Below are 18788 nucleotides of genomic sequence, written 5' to 3'. Positions count from 1 at the left end.
GGGAACACCACCCCAGTCTGCTAGTCCAGAGGCACTGTCCCCGACCACCATGCAATGATGAAGAGGCGTGTCAACCTTGACAGTCCTACAACATCCAGAGAGAGACTTGAGGTACTCAGGGTGGATCTCATCCACCCCCAAAGCCCCGTCACCGTGGAGCTTTTTTACCATCTCGGTGACTTCAGCCTGGGTGATGAAAGAGTCCAAGCCCGAGCCCCTGTTTCCACCAGGGAATGCGTGATGGCAGGATTGAGGAGATCCTCGAAGTACTCCTTCCACCGCCTGATAATGTCCCCAGTCGAGGTCAGCCGCCTCCCACCCCCACTATAAAGCGTGTTGGCAAAGCACTGCTTCCCCATCCTGAGGCGCCGGACATTTCATTTAATTTATTTTCATTTGGTGTTGTTTTGGATGGACAGAACTTTAATACCAACAATCATTGGCAGCTGACAGATCAGCTTTGCAGAATGAAGCAATTTTTATCATACATTTTTCAATTGGATTAATGTTTGCTGGGATTGAACTTATCTTCCTCTCTTGAAGAATAGATTTAACACTCTTTCCTCAGTGGAAAGCTGTTTTATGAGCCTGGAAAATCATTATAAGTAAACCTACTTTGGACTGATGGAAGGAGAAACATTCCCTCTTTACATTTCCTTTAGAGGTACTGACTTACATTTGGTCTGCTACTTTACCTGACATGCAGCCTGTTGAAAAGTGCCTGTTTACTTCAGGTAGCCATCTTTCTATTTGATTAGAATGGTTCCAAATAAACATTCCAGTGTTATCTTTTAGCCAAAGCAGATTCCACCATATATCCCGGTGGATACTGGGCTACTTCACTGGCTGGCTACAGAATGCATGAACAAAGGACTGTCTCTAACAGGCTGGTCTGCAGTACAGGGGGCCCTGCATGGAACGTTGCTGGCACCGTTCCTGTTCACCCTCCACAATGCATACTTCTCCACAAACTAGAAAAGTTCTTTGACTGCCATAGTCCGCCCCATCACAGGTGAGGACGACTCAGAGTCCAGACAGAGGACACAGGACTTTGTGGACTGGTGCCAGCGAAACCACTCTGTGGTCAACGTGGGGAAAACCAAGGAGTTGATTTGTGCAGGTTCAGAACCACAACACTGACACAGGAGAACATCCAGGGAACTGATGTTGACAGTGGATTCTTATAAGTACCTGGGTGTTCACCTGAACAATAAACTGGACTGGAGTCACAACATTGATGCTAGTTTATTGTAGCAGCAGCTTATCTACAGCTAAGAGGAAGCGGTTAGATAACCTCATCAAGAAGGCTAGCTCTGTACTGGGATGATCCCTGGACCCAGTGCAGGTGGTGGAAGATGGAAGGACTCTAGCAAAAATAACATCACTGTTGGACAATGACCCCAATGCATCCATGCGGGTGTTACAGAATTGGACAACTCCTTCAGTGACAGACTGCTGCATCCTAGGTGCACAAAGGAGCGTTATCATAGTTCCTTCCTCCTAGCAGCTGTTAGACTTTAGAACCCTCACCACTCCCAACAAACTATAAGTGTTTACATCCCTGCTGTCTGTTTTTTCAACATGCATAACTATACATGCACTCTTTGTCCATTTTTAAATCATCCGACTCAGTTGCACATTTCATTTAATCTGAGTTTGCCATTTTAATAACTGTACAGTATTTCTTTGTCATATGTTACACATAGTTTCTTTACTGTACAGTCTACTCTTTGTTGTTTTTTAAAGATTTTTTTTGCGGCAATAGTGGCCTTTTATTTTTTCCAATATTTTTTGACAGTAGCTAGACTGAAAATGGGGGCGGAGAGAGGGGGAAAGACATATGGCATGTCGACTGGGACAGCCACGTCAGGTACTAAAGCCTCCATATACAGGTCCTTCTCAAAATATTAGCATATTGTGATAAAGTTCATTATTTTCCATAATGTCATGATGAAAATTTAACATTCATATATTTTAGATTCATTGCACACTAACTGAAATATTTCAGGTCTTTTATTGTCTTAATACAGATGATTTTGGCATACAGCTCATGAAAACCCAAAATTCCTATCTCACAAAATTAGCATATTTCATCCGACCAATAAAAGAAAAGTGTTTTTAATACAAAAAACGTCAACCTTCAAATAATCATGTACAGTTATGCACTCAATACTTGGTCGGGAATCCTTTTGCAGAAATGACTGCTTCAATGCGGCGTGGCATGGAGGCAATCAGCCTGTGGCACTGCTGAGGTCTTATGGAGGCCCAGGATGCTTCGATAGCAGCCTTTAGCTCATCCAGAGTGTTGGGTCTTGAGTCTCTCAACGTTCTCTTCACAATATCCCACAGATTCTCTATGGGGTTCAGGTCAGGAGAGTTGGCAGGCCAATTGAGCACAGTGATACCATGGTCAGTAAACCATTTACCAGTGGTTTTGGCACTGTGAGCAGGTGCCAGGTCGTGCTGAAAAATGAAATCTTCATCTCCATAAAGCTTTTCAGCAGATGGAAGCATGAAGTGCTCCAAAATCTCCTGATAGCTAGCTGCATTGACCCTGCCCTTGATAAAACACAGTGGACCAACACCAGCAGCTGACACGGCACCCCAGACCATCACTGACTGTGGGTACTTGACACTGGACTTCTGGCATTTTGGCATTTCCTTCTCCCCAGTCTTCCTCCAGACTCTGGCACCTTGATTTCCGAATGACATGCAGAATTTGCTTTCATCCGAAAAAAGTACTTTGGACCACTGAGCAACAGTCCAGTGCTGCTTCTCTGTATCCCAGGTCAGGCGCTTCTGCCCCTGTTTCTGGTTCAAAAGTGGCTTGACCTGGGGAATGCGGCACCTGTAGCCCATTTCCTGCACACGCCTGTGCACGGTTGCTCTGGATGTTTCTACTCCAGACTCAGTCCACTGCTTCCGCAGGTCCCCCAAGGTCTGGAATCGGCCCTTCTCCACAATCTTCCTCAGGGTCCGGTCACCTCTTCTCATTGTGCAGCGTTTTCTGCCACACTTTTTCCTTCCCACAGACTTCCCACTGAGGTGCCTTGATACAGCACTCTGGGAACAGCCTATTCGTTCAGAAATTTCTTTCTGTGTCTTACCCTCTTGCTTGAGGGTGTCAATAGTGGCCCCCTGGACAGCAGTCAGGTCGGCAGTCTTACCCATGATTGGGGTTTTGAGTGATGAACCAGGCTGGGAGTTTTAAAGGCCTCAGGAATCTTTTGCAGGTGTTTAGAGTTAACTCGTTGATTCAGATGATTAGGTTCATAGCTCGTTTAGAGACCCTTTTAATGATATGCTAATTTTGTGAGATAGGAATTTTGGGTTTTCATGAGCTGCATGCCAAAATCATCCGTATTAAGACAATAAAAGACCTGAAATATTTCAGTTAGTGTGCAATGAATCTAAAATATATGAATTTTAAATTTTCATCATGACATTATGGAAAATAATGAACTTTATCACAATATGCTAATATTTTGAGAAGGACCTGTATGGCTTGCATGCTTAACCCCCTACACCACCAGAGCTTCACCCCTCTTCTTTGTTTTTATAGATTTTATATGTCTGAATCTGTAGGCTTCCATTTTCCCTTTACTTTGCTGCTGACACACCTGTGGGGACAATCAAGGTTATTTCTATTCTATTCTATCTACCAGTTGGAGATAGTTGTGGTTAAAAGTGGAAGTGTTTCGTGAAGGTTGGGTACCACCTGAGGACAACAGCTCCCGAGTGAAGGCTGCAGTTACAGTACACTTATTGGAGGGCAGTCAATAGTATTTAATAAGTTAAATTACAATTATACATTGTGGTGAAAACCTTTTAGACTTTTGGTGTCAGATTTGATCTCCTGTCCATTGACTGACATATTATAGTGAACACCACTTATAGATACATGGTCCAGATTCATTCCTGAATCAAAGCAAAACTCTGTTTTTTGTTTCAAGGTTTGTGTCCAGAGTTGAGGAAATCATAAATGAGTGGAAGCTGACTGATAACCATGTGGAAGAATTATCTCCAGAAAAGGTGATCTGCTTTTATTAATTTGATTGAGTCTTGAAATAATGACCATTTGTCATTTATTGTTAGTAATTATGATGTTATGTGAACACAGGGTGCATACATCAGTGGTAGCTGGGGAGAGCAGTCACAGGATGTTCACTTTGCTGACTTTAAGTTCTACATCACCCACCACTTTCTGAAGGAGGAATGTAAGAAGAATGGAAAGGGCGAAGAAGGTACAGTCATCAAACTAATGACCTTGTTTATATTTCTCACTACATTTTCTCACTACATTAAATTGTAAAGTAAGTGTTGGGATTATGAATCTGAAAATATTATTTAATATTTAATATCAATATTTTAATATTTTATCAAATAATATTTCGGTCTGTTAAGGGTTGTTCTGTGAATACCAGCCCAGTAAGGCGATGGTATTAGGACAAAATAGAAAGGTGTGAGACGAGCTCTGACATTATTGAACAGCAAAACTCTGCACACACATTGAATGAATTCACACAATTTCTTAAAATACAAGAAACAAAAATAAGTCAACTCAAAGTCACACATATTTCAATCAACAAACTCATCACCATGCTAAAACAATCCAACTAAACTACCAAGCAGAATGAAAGAATAGGGAAGACTAATGAGCTATGTACAATATTAACAAGTTGATTAAAGATGATTGAGAACCATGACCAAAAGAGTGATGCAACATTACCATGCAATGTTATTTAAGTTTGAGAACTAAGGATTATCTTGAAGAATCTGGAAATGAAGTTAAGTTAGTCTTGGAACCAACTTAGGCAATAATCAACAAACGTTTAGACAACCATTCACAATGCAAGATTAGATAAAACATTATTTTAATAAAATAATGTTTTAAATAATGATCTGCTGAATAAAACCAACCTTCGGGATGACCATTTCTCAACGGTGTCTAATTAGCTGCCTTTATTTATTAAAATAATATTTAAAGAAATATTATTAAGGGAGTATTTTTGAAAAGAGCCAAATCTTTCTGGAGAAATGTGGCTTAATGGTGTTTACTTAGTTATCAAATTTAGTAAAATGATGTTTAGGGACTATTATTCACTAACTTGAAAACTAACAACCTTTGTGTTGAACTCGGCTATCTTGGTGCTAGCACACTATCTGCAGCACACGTGCTCAGGTTGTGTTGTTTGTGTGTTTTAAAGTTAAGACACACTTTATTAAAGGGTGATTTTAAACAGAAGATTGATCATAACACGCCGTCTGCGCGTATGCATTTTAACCCTTTTATTAACGGTATTTTATAGGTACGTGTTTGATTCTGGTGCTAAGCTAGCAGCTTCTTTTGTTAGCTCAACGGCTAACCGGTAAGAACACGTGCTTGCTACTAAAAAGTATTCAACAGAAAGGTTGTTAGTTTTCAAGTTAGTGAATAATAGTTCCTAAACATCATTTTTCTAAATTTGATAACTAAGTAAACACAGTTAAGCCCCATTTCTCCAGAAAGATTTGGCTCTTTTCCAAAATACTCGTACTCGTCGTCTTCCGCTTATCTGGGACCGGGTCGCGGGGGCAGCAGACTCAGCAGAGACGCCCAGACGTCCTTCTCCCCATACACCTCCTCCAGCTCCTCTGGGTGGAGCCTGAGGCGTTCCCAAGCCAGCCGAGAGACATAGTCCCTCCAGCGTGTCCTGGGCCGTCCCCTGGGCCTCTTCCCGGTGGGACGTGCCTGGAACACCTCCCGAGGAAGGCGTCCAGGAGGCATCCGATATAGATGCCCAGGCCACCTCAACTGGCTCCTCTCGATGTGGAGGAGCAGCGGCTCTACTCTGAGCCCCTCCCGGATGGCCGAGCTCCTCACCCTATCTCTAAGGGAGTGCCCGGCAACCCTACGGAGGAAGCTCATTTCAGCCGCTTGTATATATAGCCCCTCTCTTCACCCGAGTGTCCAAAACATGCGGCCAAAGGTCTGACGACAACAAAGTGGATCATCAACCTCCTGCCAAGGGTGTCCTGGTGCCAAGTGCACTGATGGACACCCTTATGTTTGAACATGGTGTTCATTATGGACAATCCGTGACTAGCACAGAAGTCCAATAACAAAACACCACTCGGATTCAGATCGGGGAGGCCATTCCTCCCGATCACGCCTCTCCAGGTGTCACTTTCGTTTGCCACGTGGGCGTTGAAGTCCCCCAGCAGAATAATGGAGTCCCCGGGAGGGGCACTCTCCAGCACCCCCGACAGGGACACCAAGAAGGCTGGGTACTCTGCACTAACGTTCGGCCCGTAGGCCGAGACGACAGTCAGAGACCTATCCCCAACCCGTAGGCGCAGGGATACGACCCTCTCATCCACTGGGGTAAACCCCAACACGAGACGGCTTTTATTAAAATAATGTTTTATCTGACCTTGCATTGTGAATGGTTGTCTAAACGTTTGTTGATTATTGCCTAAGTTGGTTCCAAGACTAACTTAACTTCATTTCCAGATTCTTCAAGATAATCCTTAGTTCTCAAACTTAAATATTGTACATAGCCCATTAGTCTTCCCTATTCTTTCATTCTGCTTGGTAGTTAGTTGGATTGTTTTAGCATAGTAAAGAGTTTGTTGATTGAAATATGTTTGACTTTGAGATGACTTATTTTTGTTTCTTGTATTTTAAGAAATTGTGTGAATTCATTCCATGTGTGTGCAGAGTTTTGCTGTTCAATAATGTCAGAGCTCGTCTCACACCTTTCTATTTTGTCCTAATACCATCTCCTTACTGGACTGGTATTCACAGGACAACCCTTAACAGACCGAAATGTTATTTGATAAAATATTAAAATATTGATATTAAATATTAAATAATATTTTCAGATTCATAATCACAACATAAGTTTATTAAATTCCTTCACCTCATGAAATAAAATGAAAAGATAATAAAACAAGAACATTTTAAGGAAAACAAGCTTATAAGCCTTCAGAAATATGTAAAAGGTGTAAATAAACTCCATATGCAATTATTTACAGTGGAGACAGAGGGTTTAACCCTCGGGTTCTATTTTTATGGCTTCACAGCTCTGTGCTAATTATTTCCATCTGTAATTATAAAGGTGTGCTAAATTATATCAGAGAGAGAGAGAGATAGAGAGAGGATATATATTATATCATACATTTTAATATCATTATTAAAATGTAAAACTATAAAATGTATTATTTATTTATGATATTAAAATATTTGTTATAAAAGAACCAAAATTCCTAAACAATATTATAATTCCCTTAATGAATAATGATTTAATTTAGGAAATAAGATGGAATAAGAGACACTAACTGTTGGTCCATCAGTTCCAAATTTGGAGTTGCAGTAGTCGGCTGCATGGCAATTGTCGACACATTTGACAGTGTTCTGATAGCCTCTGCGGAGTCCAGTACATTATTCAGTAAAGCCGCTGCCTCGTGTAGGTTTCCTCCCAGATGCTGAGCTGCCATCAGTGCATCGCAACCTACAAAAAGCCCGCACTTTTTCACAATGTACTTCCGTTTCTACTGAAAGACCTTCCAATTCCACTGAAATAATTAGAAAACATTTCATTAGTGTGTATGAGAGTATTTCAGTAGTGTGTATGACAGCATTTCAGTAGTGTGTATGAGAGCATTTCAGTACTGTGAATGAGAGCATTTCAGTAGTGTGTATGTGAGTATTTCAGTAGTGTGTATGAGAGCATTTCAGTAGTGTGTATGTGAGTATTTCACTAGTGTGTATGAGAGTATTTCAGTTGTGTGTATGAGAGTATTTCAGTAGTGTGTATGAAAACATTTCAGTAGTGTGTATGTGAGTATTTCAGTAGTGTGTATGAGAGTATTTCAGTAGTGTGTATGAGAGCATTTCAGTAGTGTGTATGTGAGTATTTCAGTAGTGTGTATGAGAGCATTTCAGTAGTGTACATGAGAGCATTTCAGTAGTGTATATGAGAGCATGAGAGCATTTCAGTAGTGTGTGTGAGAGAGCATTTCAGTAGTGTGTGTGTGTAAAAGCATTTCAGTAGTGTGTGTGTGTGTAAAAGCATTTCAGTAGTGTGTATGTAAAAGCATTTCAGTAGTGTGTATGTAAAAGCATTTCAGTAGTGTGTGCGTGAGAGCATTTCAGTAGTGTGTATGTAAAAGCATTTCAGTAGTGTGTGAGTGAGAGCATTTCAGTAGTGTGTATGAGAGTATTTCAGTAGTGTGTGTAAGAGCATGTAACATTTCAGTAATGTGTGAGAGAGTAAATTCCGAATAATGTCCCTACTGGGCCCTCATGCTATTGCAGCAGTCCTTCATACTAAGCATGCATGGAGTGACAACTGAAAGGAAAACTCCCCTTTAACAGGAAGGAACCACCAGCAGAACCAGAACCTGGCTCAGTGTGAGCGGCCATCTCCCATAACGTGCAACTGTGGCTCCGTGGGAAGAGTAGTTGCCTTGCAATTTGAAGGTTCCAGGAGTACAAAAGCAGATAAACTGATTAATTCAATTCAGTTTATTTATATAGCGCCAATTCACAACACATGTTGTCTCAAGGCACTTCACAAAAGTCAGGTGATTAGGGTGACCAAATGTTGTCCAGATTTGTGCAGGACTGTGCCGCATTTTTCACTCCTGTCCCGGCGTCCCCCAAACAGAAACAATGTCCCGCATTTGACTGGGTCAAATTTTGATAAGTCAAAAAACTATTTGACTGGAGCTTTTCTGAAATGCAAAGAAAGCAGAGCTGCAGTCATTATCACATAGCTGTCAATCAAAATATGCAACATCAGCGTCCTACGTCATGACCAACCGGCTTGCCACAACGCTAGTAAAATAAAACAGAACAAGGAAAGGATTTTCTTGTATAGCTTACATCATTATGCTATACAGAATATAATGGAAAATATGTCACAGAAAAGAAAATGCAGCAACAACAAAGACTGGGAAACAGGTTATAACTGGGTGAGGCCAGTGAAAAGTGATCTCTGAAGAATATTTATGAAGTTTCCCAAGGTTATTTCATTTTCACACGAACTAATTTTTACTCAAACCCAGAGATGACTGCCAGACAGACAAGGTAACAGTAGCCAAGATTAACAGTGTTTAAAAGCTTGTAAATGTTTTTTTCAAACATTTACTAATTCATTGTTTTGCACAGGCAAAATAGTCATTATCGGATGTAATGTTCGTTCGTTCGTCGTTCGTTTGTCGTCTTCCGCTTATCCAGGACCGGGTCGCGGGGGCAGCAGACTCAGCAGAGACGCCCAGACGTCCCTCTCTCCAGACACCTCCTCCAGCTCCTCCAGGGGGAGCCCAAGGCGTTCCCAGGCCAGCCGAGAGACATAGTCCCTCCAGCGTGTCCTGGGCCGTCCCCTGGGCCTCCTCCCGGTGGGACGTGCCCGGAACACCTCCCGAGGAAGGCGTCCAGGAGGCATCCGGTATAGATGCCCGAGCCACCTCAACTGGCTCCTCTCGATGTGGAGGAGCAGCGGCTCTACTCAGAGCTCCTCCCGGATGGCCGAGCTCCTCACCCTATCTCTAAGGGAGTGCCCGGCCACCCTACGGAGGAAGCTCATTTCAGCCGCTTGTATCCGTGATCTCGTTCTTTCGGTCATGACCCAAAGTTCATGGCCATAGGTGAGGGTAGGAACGTAGGCCGACCAGTAAATTGAGAGCTTTGCTTTTCGGCTCAACTCTCTCTTCACCACAATGGACCGGCACAGCGCCCCCATTACTGTGGCAGCCGCACTGATCCGTCTGTTGAACTCCCGCTCCATTCTTCCCTCACTCGTGAACAAGACCCCGAGATACTTAAACTCCTCCACTTGAAGCAGGAACTCCCCTCCAACCTGAAGAGGACAAGCCACCCTTTTCCGGTCGAGTACCATGGCCTCGGACTTGGAGGAGCTGATCCTCATCCCAGCCGCTTCACACTCTGCTGCGAACCGCCACAGCGCATGCTGTAGGTCTTGGCTAGAGGGGGCCAGCAGGACCACGTCATCCGCAAAAAGAAGAGACGAAATCCACTGGTCCCCAAACCAGACCCCCTCCGGCCCTTGGCTGCGTCTAGAAATCCTGTCCATAAAAGTTATGAACAGGACCGGTGACAAAGGGCTGCCCTGCCGGAGTCCAACATGCACTGGGAACAGGTCCGACTTAGTGCCGGCAATGCGGACCAAACTCCTGCTCCGCTCGTACAGGGACCGGATGGCCCCTAATAAAGGGCCCCCGATTCCATACTCCTGGAGCACCCCCCACAGGGCATCACGAGGGACACAGTCGAATGCCTTCTCCAGGTCCACAAAACACATGTGAACCGGTTGGGCAAACTCCCATGAACCCTCGAGCACCCTGTAGAGGGTATAGAGCTGGTCCAGTGTTCCACGGCTGGGACGAAAACCACACTGTTCCTCCTGAAGCCGAGGTTCGACTATCGGTCGGACTCTCCTCTCCAATACCCTGGCGTAGGCCTTACCAGGGAGGCTGAGGAGTGTGATCCCCCTGTAGTTGGAACACACCCTCCGGTCCCCCTTCTTATAAAGGGGGACCACCACCCCAGTCTGCCAGTCCAGAGGCACTGTCCCCGACCGCCACGCAATGTTGAAGAGGCGTGTCAACCATGACAGCCCTACAACATCCAGACACTTGAGGTACTCAGGGCAGATCTCATCCACCCCCGAAGCCTTGCCACCGCGGAGCTTTTTAACCACCTCGGTGACTTCAGCCTGGGTGATGAAAGAGTCCAACCCCGAGTCCCCAGCCTCTGTTTCCACCACGGAATGCGTGATGGCAGGATCGAGGAGATCCTCGAAGTACTCCTTCCACCGCCCGATAATGTCCTCAGTCGAGGTCAGCAGTCTCCTGCCCCCACTATAAACAGTGTTGGCAAAGCACTGCTTCTCCCTCCTGAGGCGCCGGACGGTTTGCCAGAATCGCTTCGAGGCCAACCGGTAGTCCTTCTCCATGGCCTCACCGAACTCTTCCCAGGCCCGAGTTTTTGCCTCTGCCACAGCCCGGGCCACAGCACGCTTGGCCTCACGGTACCCGTCAGCCGCCTCAGGAGTCCCACAAGCCAACCACAGCCGATAGGACTCCTTCTTCAGCTTAACAGCATCCCTTATTGCCGGTGTCCACCACCGGGTTCTGGGATTGCCGCCACGACAGGCACCGCAGACCTTACGGCCGCAGCTATGGGCAGCAGCATCGACAATAGATGCAGAGAACATGGTCCACTCGGACTCTATGTCTCCAACATCCCCCGGGATCTGGTCGAAGCTCTCCCGGAGGTGGGAGTTGAATACATCCCTGGCCGAGGGCTCCGCCAGGCGTTCCCAGCAGACCCTCACTATGCGCTTGGGCCTGCCAAGTCTGTCTGGCTTTCTCCTCCTCCAGCGGATCCAACTCACCACCAGGTGATGATCAGTGGACAGCTCAGCCCCTCTCTTCACCCGAGTGTCCAAAACATGCGGCCGAAGGTCTGATGATACGACAACAAAGTCGATCATCGACCTCCTGCCTAGGGTGTCCTGGTGCCAAGTGCACTGATGGACACCCTTATGTTTGAACATGGTGTTCGTTATGGACAATCCGTAACTAGCACAGAAGTCCAATAACAAAACACCACTCGGATTCAGATCGGGGAGGCCATTCCTCCCGATCACGCCTCTCCAGGTGTCACTGTCGTTCCCCACGTGGGCGTTGAAGTCCCCCAGCAGAATAATGGAGTCCCCGGGAGGGGCACTATCCAGCACCCCCGACAGGGACGGCAAGAAGGCAGGGTACTCTGCACTACCACTCGGCCCGTAGGCTGAAATGATAGTCAGAGACCTCTCCCCAACCCGAAGGCGCAGGGATACAACCCTCTCATCCACTGGGGTAAACCCCAACACGAGACGGCTGAGCTGGGGGGCAACAAGCAAACCCACACCAGCCCGCCGCCTCTCCCCGTGGGCCACTCCAGAGTAGAAGAGAGTCCAACCCCTCTCAAGGAGATGGGTTCCAGAGCCCACGCCGTGCGTGGAGGCGAGCCCGACTATTTCTAGTCGATATCTCTCGACCTACCGCACAAGCTCAGGCTCCTTCCCCCCCAGCGAGGTGACATTCCACGTCCCTAGAGCCAGCCTAAGCATCCGGGGATCGGGCCGTTGAGGTCTCCACCTTCGTCCGCCACCCAATCCTCTTTGCACCGGTCCCTCACGGTTCCCCCTGCAGGTGGTGGGCCCACTGGGGGATGTAATGTGAGATGTTAAATTCAAATTTTTGACGTCATCATAGTGTTGGTAATGTGTCCCACAATGTCCCTCATATGCATCCTTGTAGTCCTGGATTTGGGTTTTTGATATCTGGTCACCTTAACTCTAAGTCAGTTTTAAAATCCATGGAGTGAAAAATAGAACATTTCTTTAAAAAATTCCAGTTCAAGACAGGGATCAGTGTTGTCCTGGAAGTGTGATGTGCACCAAGTGAAAAGGAATGGCGAGAGTACAGTCTCCTGTGCTGCTGACTAGCTGGTTAGCACAGACAGAGAACATTGAGCTATTTTCACCAGGTGGCTTCTCTCCAGAATGGTGTCACAGCTAAACACAAAACCAGGATGTAACTTCTATAAAATCTACATGTTGGATGTAATTCTAACACAAGAAATAAAACTTAATTTTACATAAAATTAAAACTACTGAAATCCAACAAAATACTGAAATATATTCATTATTCAATAATTTTATTGATGTTCCAACAGATGCAACAAAAATATTCTAAAACGTTTAATTTTTTTTAATCATCGCAAATTTATTGTACTTCAGTTAAAATAATTAATTTCCTTTTATCATTAATTTTTATGTCTTTTGGGATAATTTTAACAGATTTTAGCTTTGTTTTTCTTTGTCTCAACTCGCCGGGTATTAATATCAATTAATATCAATCATTTATTAGTATTTGTTATAACCCTGCAGAATTGAGTGTCGACCTACATTATGTTGCCATTGTTTCCTCTTCTCCCCAGATGCATTACCTTTGGCAATGCAGGATCTTCTGTGTATGCATAATGACTTTCCTCCTCGAGCCCATTGTCTGGTCAGATGGTGAGTTTATTGGATTTTATGGCTTTACTAAGGTTGCTACTTAACAAACCAAAGCACATTCTGGAGCTTCATTTAGAAACCATCTTCATTCCTCAGTAGGTTGAAATGATCATTTAATGCAAATTCAGATCCATAACAAATATCCCCCAGTCATTCCAGCAGCACCAGCAGGACCTTGAATGGACACATGGCATATTAGGTTTCCTTAAATTTGGCAAGAAGCAACAATAACCAGACAGTTCCTAAACTGACAGGTTGGTTGTTGGGTAGATGGCAGTTAGTTAATGACAAAACAGTATGACCATTACAGAGGGGATTTTGCAGAATAAATTATCTGCATTTCACCAACCTGAGTCCGCATGAAACAGCAGGACTGTTTATGCTGAAAATTGGGATCTTGTTACCTGTGTCTACAGTACAGCTGAATCTGCCTCACTGTGTCAACAATGACTTTCTCAGTGAAAGCTTGTAGATTTGTGCAGAAATAAAAGTGTGTCAGGTTTGGCTGGAGTCACATAGGAAACAGTGGGTGCTCCACACTCCGTTAAAGCCTATTATTGTGTACATTGTGTGTTTCTCGATGGCAAAGTGGGCTGCTGTGTGCTTTGCACCCACGTTCAAATAGTTTTAGCCCAGCGCTCTGTGATGGCAGCGCTCCTCAGTCAACAAACATTCCAGTTTACATTTCCAGATCAGAGGGCTCTCCATGGATTGTGGTCAGCATCAGCAAGCGACAAAGGCGTAGACGTGAGAGGGAGGAGAAGTGAGAATGCTGACCAGGCCTACTAGCCCGGTTAAGGAGGCTACCCAATCAATGTCCACTTCCCAGGGCCTCAATCACAAATGCCAGGTCTATCCTGCATAACATGAATGAGCTGGAACTTAACATTGCTTCTAACAAAGACATTCAGAACTGCTGCAGGATGATTTTCACCAAGACGTGGCTGCACCCTCTCAGGTTCCAGACCTGCGATAACTTCAGCAAGAGCAGAGGAGGGGGATGGGGTATTTATCTGCTCAATGAATGAATTTTTAGAGGATTTTATAATTTTATTTTATTAAGTAATTGTTGTATGTACATATTGTGCTTGTAATGTGACATGCACTGAAGGAGCAATGCTCCTAATTTTCTTGTAGGTTGCTATCAATGACAGTAAAGTCAATAATTTCATTCATTCATTCATCTGAGACAATCTGGTACATATTTACCAAGATGAAGGAAATTCTAGTGGTATCTCAGCATCTGGAGCTTTGACACAAAATTAGAAATGAATATCTAAACATAAAAGCTGTGATTTGGAAGGATACATCTAACAATGTGGAAGTAAAAGGTGAGTTTCACAAGTGATTGAAATTGAATACATTTTTCTATTTATATTGGTTGATTTTGTTCAATATTGTCATTTAAAATAGTCTACAGTACAATATTTTCTGTCAATTTTAACTGTAACAGATTCTAAATCATATACCTGTTTACAGATACGTTATAAAATTTAGTCGCTGTGACAGAATCATCACTTATAACTTTATTGCTGAAATCACAGCTTTAAAAAGGCTATGTCTATGTCTATCAAACCAATCCCCTGGTAAACTACCTGTCTCTGTGGAGAGAAGTAAGGCATGCTTGTGGAAACTGGACAGGTTAATGTTTAGTTGCACAGGAATAAACACTCTCCTTTTGATCATAGACTAATTTAGGGATAAGATTTCACATGGAGTTGTTTAAAGTAAACAATCATGGAATAATTAGTTTGTTGACTTGAATGAATTTCTTTTTTTTTACCAGGTTAATTACATTAATGTTTACAGGAAAAAGGAAACACAATTACAAATTTGGATGATGATGCAGCAGATCAACAAAACAAATATAAGGCTGGAAAACAGTTTGGCTTGTTCTCTTCAGGTTGGAGGGGAGTTCCTGCCTCAAGTGGGGAGTTCAAGTATCTCGGGGTCTTGTTCACGAGTGAGGGAAGAATGGAGCGGGAGATCGACAGACGGATCAGTACGGCTGCCACAGTAATGGGGGTGCTGTGCCGGTCCGTTGTGGTGAAGAGAGAGCTGAGCCGAAAAGCGAAGCTCTCGATTTACCGGTTGGTCTACGTTCCTAAACTCACCTATGGCCATGAACTTTGGGTCATGACCGAAAGAACGAGATCCCGGCTGAAATGAGCTTCTTCCGTAGGGTTGCCGGGCACTCCCTTAGAGATAGGGTGAGGAGCTCGGCCATCCGGGAGGGGCTCAGAGTAGAGCCGCTGCTCCTCCACATCGAGAGGAGCCAGTTGAGGTGGCCTGGGCATCTATATCGGATGCCTCCTGGACGCCTTCCTCGGGAGGTGTTCCAGGCACGTCCCACTGGGAGGAGGCCCAGGGGACTGCCCAGGACACGTTGGAGGGACTATGTCTCTCGGCTGGCCTGGGAACGCCTTGGGCTCCCCCTGGAGGCGCTGGATGAGGTGTCTGGGGAGAAGGAAGTCTGGATGTCTGCTGAGTCTGCTGCCCCCGTGACCCAGTCCCAGATAAAGCAGAAGACGACAAAACGAAACAGTTTGATTCATCAGAAGTTGCATTACTCAATTAGGTTTACTGGTGCCATGTTGTCGTTGACATCCTCCAGTTCTTTACAAATACCAACTCAATGAAAATTGGTTAAAGTGACAAAACACATGAAAACATAGTGTTTTGTTATGGAGAGCTGTTTCATTCAAAATTAAATAAATAAATAAATACTGGTATTGATAAATTATTAATAAGTATTCCATGAATTGAATAAATATCCCCACGAAAAAAACCAAAATGATTGTTAAAAGAAATTTTCATCTTATTTTATTTAATTCATTTCAAGATTTTTTTATTTTACTTTAAGATTTACTTAATTTACTTAGATTTAAGTACCGCAGCATGCTGGAGGGAGCCAGGGCTGCCCTGTTGCCAGACGGGCCGTAAAAGCGTGCCACGGCGGTTGCTGCTGTTTTTGTGGAAGCCAATGCTGATTATCGGCAAACGGGATGTCATTATTGTTATAGCCTGTTACTTTTAAATGATGACGTCTTTATTGGTTTTTATTTAATAAACAGCCTAAGACCCGTAACATAAGGTGGTTGTATTTAGCCTACTTGAGATGGAAAATAAATAGCACTATGTGTATGTATGAATGACGTGCTGATAGGATGACGAAGACTTAGTGCACAAACAGTCGGTTTATTAAATAGCACGAGCAGCTATTCTGAATTGTCACTAACAGAAAATTATAAATAAATGCTTAAAAACACACTGCCACTCTATTGAAGCCCCCTGGCCACCAGGCTGCCACAGGGTGCCAGACCGGCTGTAAAAGCCTTTACATGCTGCCACAGCGGCTGCCACTGTTTTTGTGAAGGCCAATGCAGATTATCGGCCTATGGGATGTCGTTGTTGTTACTTCTGCCTGTTAGTCAGTAATTAGTTTCAAATGATGATGTCATTATTGGTTTTTATTAAATAAACAGTGTTAGACCCATAACATAAGGTGGCTGTATTTAGTTGAGATGGAAAATAAATAGCACTATGTGTGTGTATGACGTGCTAAAAGGATTATTGCTGTCTTCTGGCAGGCAGATTCACAAATTAAGTTCGGTCCTGCGGGCCCAACGCCGCCCCACAGATAAAACTCTGCCCCCTCATTTGAATATAAGAACATGAAATAAAAAGAGCTTAAAATGAAAAACGGGGTTAAAAAGTAAAAGTCACTGAAATACGTAAAGTAGCTTTGTCACAAAATAAAACTGCATTACAAAATAAATTAAATAAATCTTGAAATGAAATGAATTAAATAAAATAAATTTTTATCTTGTCTTAACATAATTATTTTGTCTTATTTCATGGGGATATTTACTTAGTTCATGGAATATTAATAATTTATCAATAAAAGTATTTCTTTAATTTTGAATTAAACAGCTCTCCATATTTTGTCCTTTTAACCAATTTTCATTGAGTGAGAAAAGCTGCCAGGTTCTGGTTGAGGCTTGATAACAGGGATCTTAAGCTAATCCTCACCACCAGTAACTGAACTGCTTACTTTAGGAAGGTGTTTAAATAAACTAACCTGGATGGAAAACCGCTTGAGGTTAGAACAAACTTGACCCTTGGTTCTATTTAACCTGCTTTATGTGTCAGTTATTATGTACTGTAACAATATTTAAAGAATCTGTTCCATTTTTTATTTCCTCATTATCACAGAAAAACAGATAAGGGTAATAACTGTGTTTCTTCCCCTTCCCAAATTGATTCTCTTGTTCATAGTGTTACTTCCTCACGCTGTAATGGAAGTACCATTACATCGTAGACAAAGTAGCCCACCTGAAAAAGAAGGTAATTATTCAAAGGTAACTGGCTTCCTGGTTTAATTTAGAGCTGCATACTTCAAAACACACATTTAAGAGAAAATGGAGCTCTACACACCTAAAGGACTCCTACCTAATCTGGAAAAAATAGTCTTCTGTTGTATAAAAAGAGACTTCGCCAAGCTAGAACAGCTTATTTCTCCTCATTAAGAGGAGTATAAAAATAATCTTAGGTTGCTTTTTAGTACAGTTGCTAAACATACACAGTCATAGCTCTGTTGAGTCATATATTCCCTTAGCTCTCAGCAGTAATGAAATTATGGAATTCTTTTTAAATAAAAATGATTCTATTAAAAAAAAAAAAAAAAAATATATATATATATATATATATATATATATATATATATATATATATATATATATATATATATATTGGCATACTCCCGAACATAATTACTTCATCCTTTGTACGTGAGACAGCAGTGGAGGTAGCTGTAGAACCTGATCTATGTTTGGACTCCTTCGATACAGTGGAGCTTCCTGAGTTATCAAAAATATTAGCTTCATCTAAACCTTGAACCTGTATGTTAGACCCAATCCCAACCAGATTATTTAAGGAAGTGTTCCCTCTGATTACCAGTACCATTTTAGGTATGATTAACCTATCCTTAGTAAATGGATATGTACCACAGGCTTTTAGGGTAGCTATAATTAAACCTTTACTTCAGAAACCTTCGCTTGATCAAGATGATTTACTAAATTACAGACCTATATCCAATAATCCGTTTTTATCTAAACTTCTTGAGAAAATAAGTGCTAATCAAGTGTGTGAGCATTTATACACCAATGATCTGTTTGAAGAGTTTGTCAGGTTTCAGAGCTCATCATAGCACGGAAACAACACTAGTGTTTTCACTGTTATGCTGATGATACTCAGCTTTGTTTATCCATAAATCCTGATGAGCCCAACGAGTTAGACTACAGTCATGTCTTGACTGTAGACATAAAAACTTGGATGACTTTAAATTTTCTGGTGTTGTCAGAAGTTAACAGAAACTGCTAAGTCAATCAATTAATGTGGATGGCATTAAATGGACCTCTGGTAAAGTAAAAAACCTTGGTGTTATTTTTGACCAGGACATGTCATTTAAATCCCACATTAAACAAGTTTCTAGGATTTCCTTCTTTCACCTCCAGAATATTGCCAAAATTAGAACTATCCATTCCAGGAGTGATGCTGAAAAACTAGTCCATGCATTTGTGACTTCAAGGCTGGACTATTGTAATTCTTTGCTATCAAGATGTCCACGAAATGCAGTTAAAAGCCTTCAGCTGATTCAAAATGCAGCAGCAAGAGTTCTGATAAAAATTAAAAAGAGAGATCATATTTCTC

General features: G+C 42.9%; 1 protein-coding gene across 1 annotated transcript in view; it reads left to right on the top strand.

Annotated features, from left to right (window-relative positions):
- Window positions 1–18788, top strand: part of rab3gap1 (RAB3 GTPase activating protein subunit 1) — an 80074-nt gene that overhangs the window by 8265 nt on the left and 53021 nt on the right. Inside the window, exons 3-5 of the mRNA XM_047376963.1 lie at window positions 3954–4032; window positions 4121–4244; window positions 12998–13076. Of these exons, the coding sequence (XP_047232919.1) occupies window positions 3954–4032; window positions 4121–4244; window positions 12998–13076 (282 nt within the window). The remainder of the gene's footprint in view (window positions 1–3953; window positions 4033–4120; window positions 4245–12997; window positions 13077–18788) is intronic.

The sequence above is a fragment of the Girardinichthys multiradiatus genome, chromosome 10 (assembly GCF_021462225.1).
Source record: "Girardinichthys multiradiatus isolate DD_20200921_A chromosome 10, DD_fGirMul_XY1, whole genome shotgun sequence".
In the NCBI taxonomy this organism is placed as follows: domain Eukaryota; kingdom Metazoa; phylum Chordata; class Actinopteri; order Cyprinodontiformes; family Goodeidae; genus Girardinichthys; species Girardinichthys multiradiatus.
Note: the sequence above shows the minus strand (reverse complement) of the source record. Positions and strands in the feature narration are given on the sequence as shown.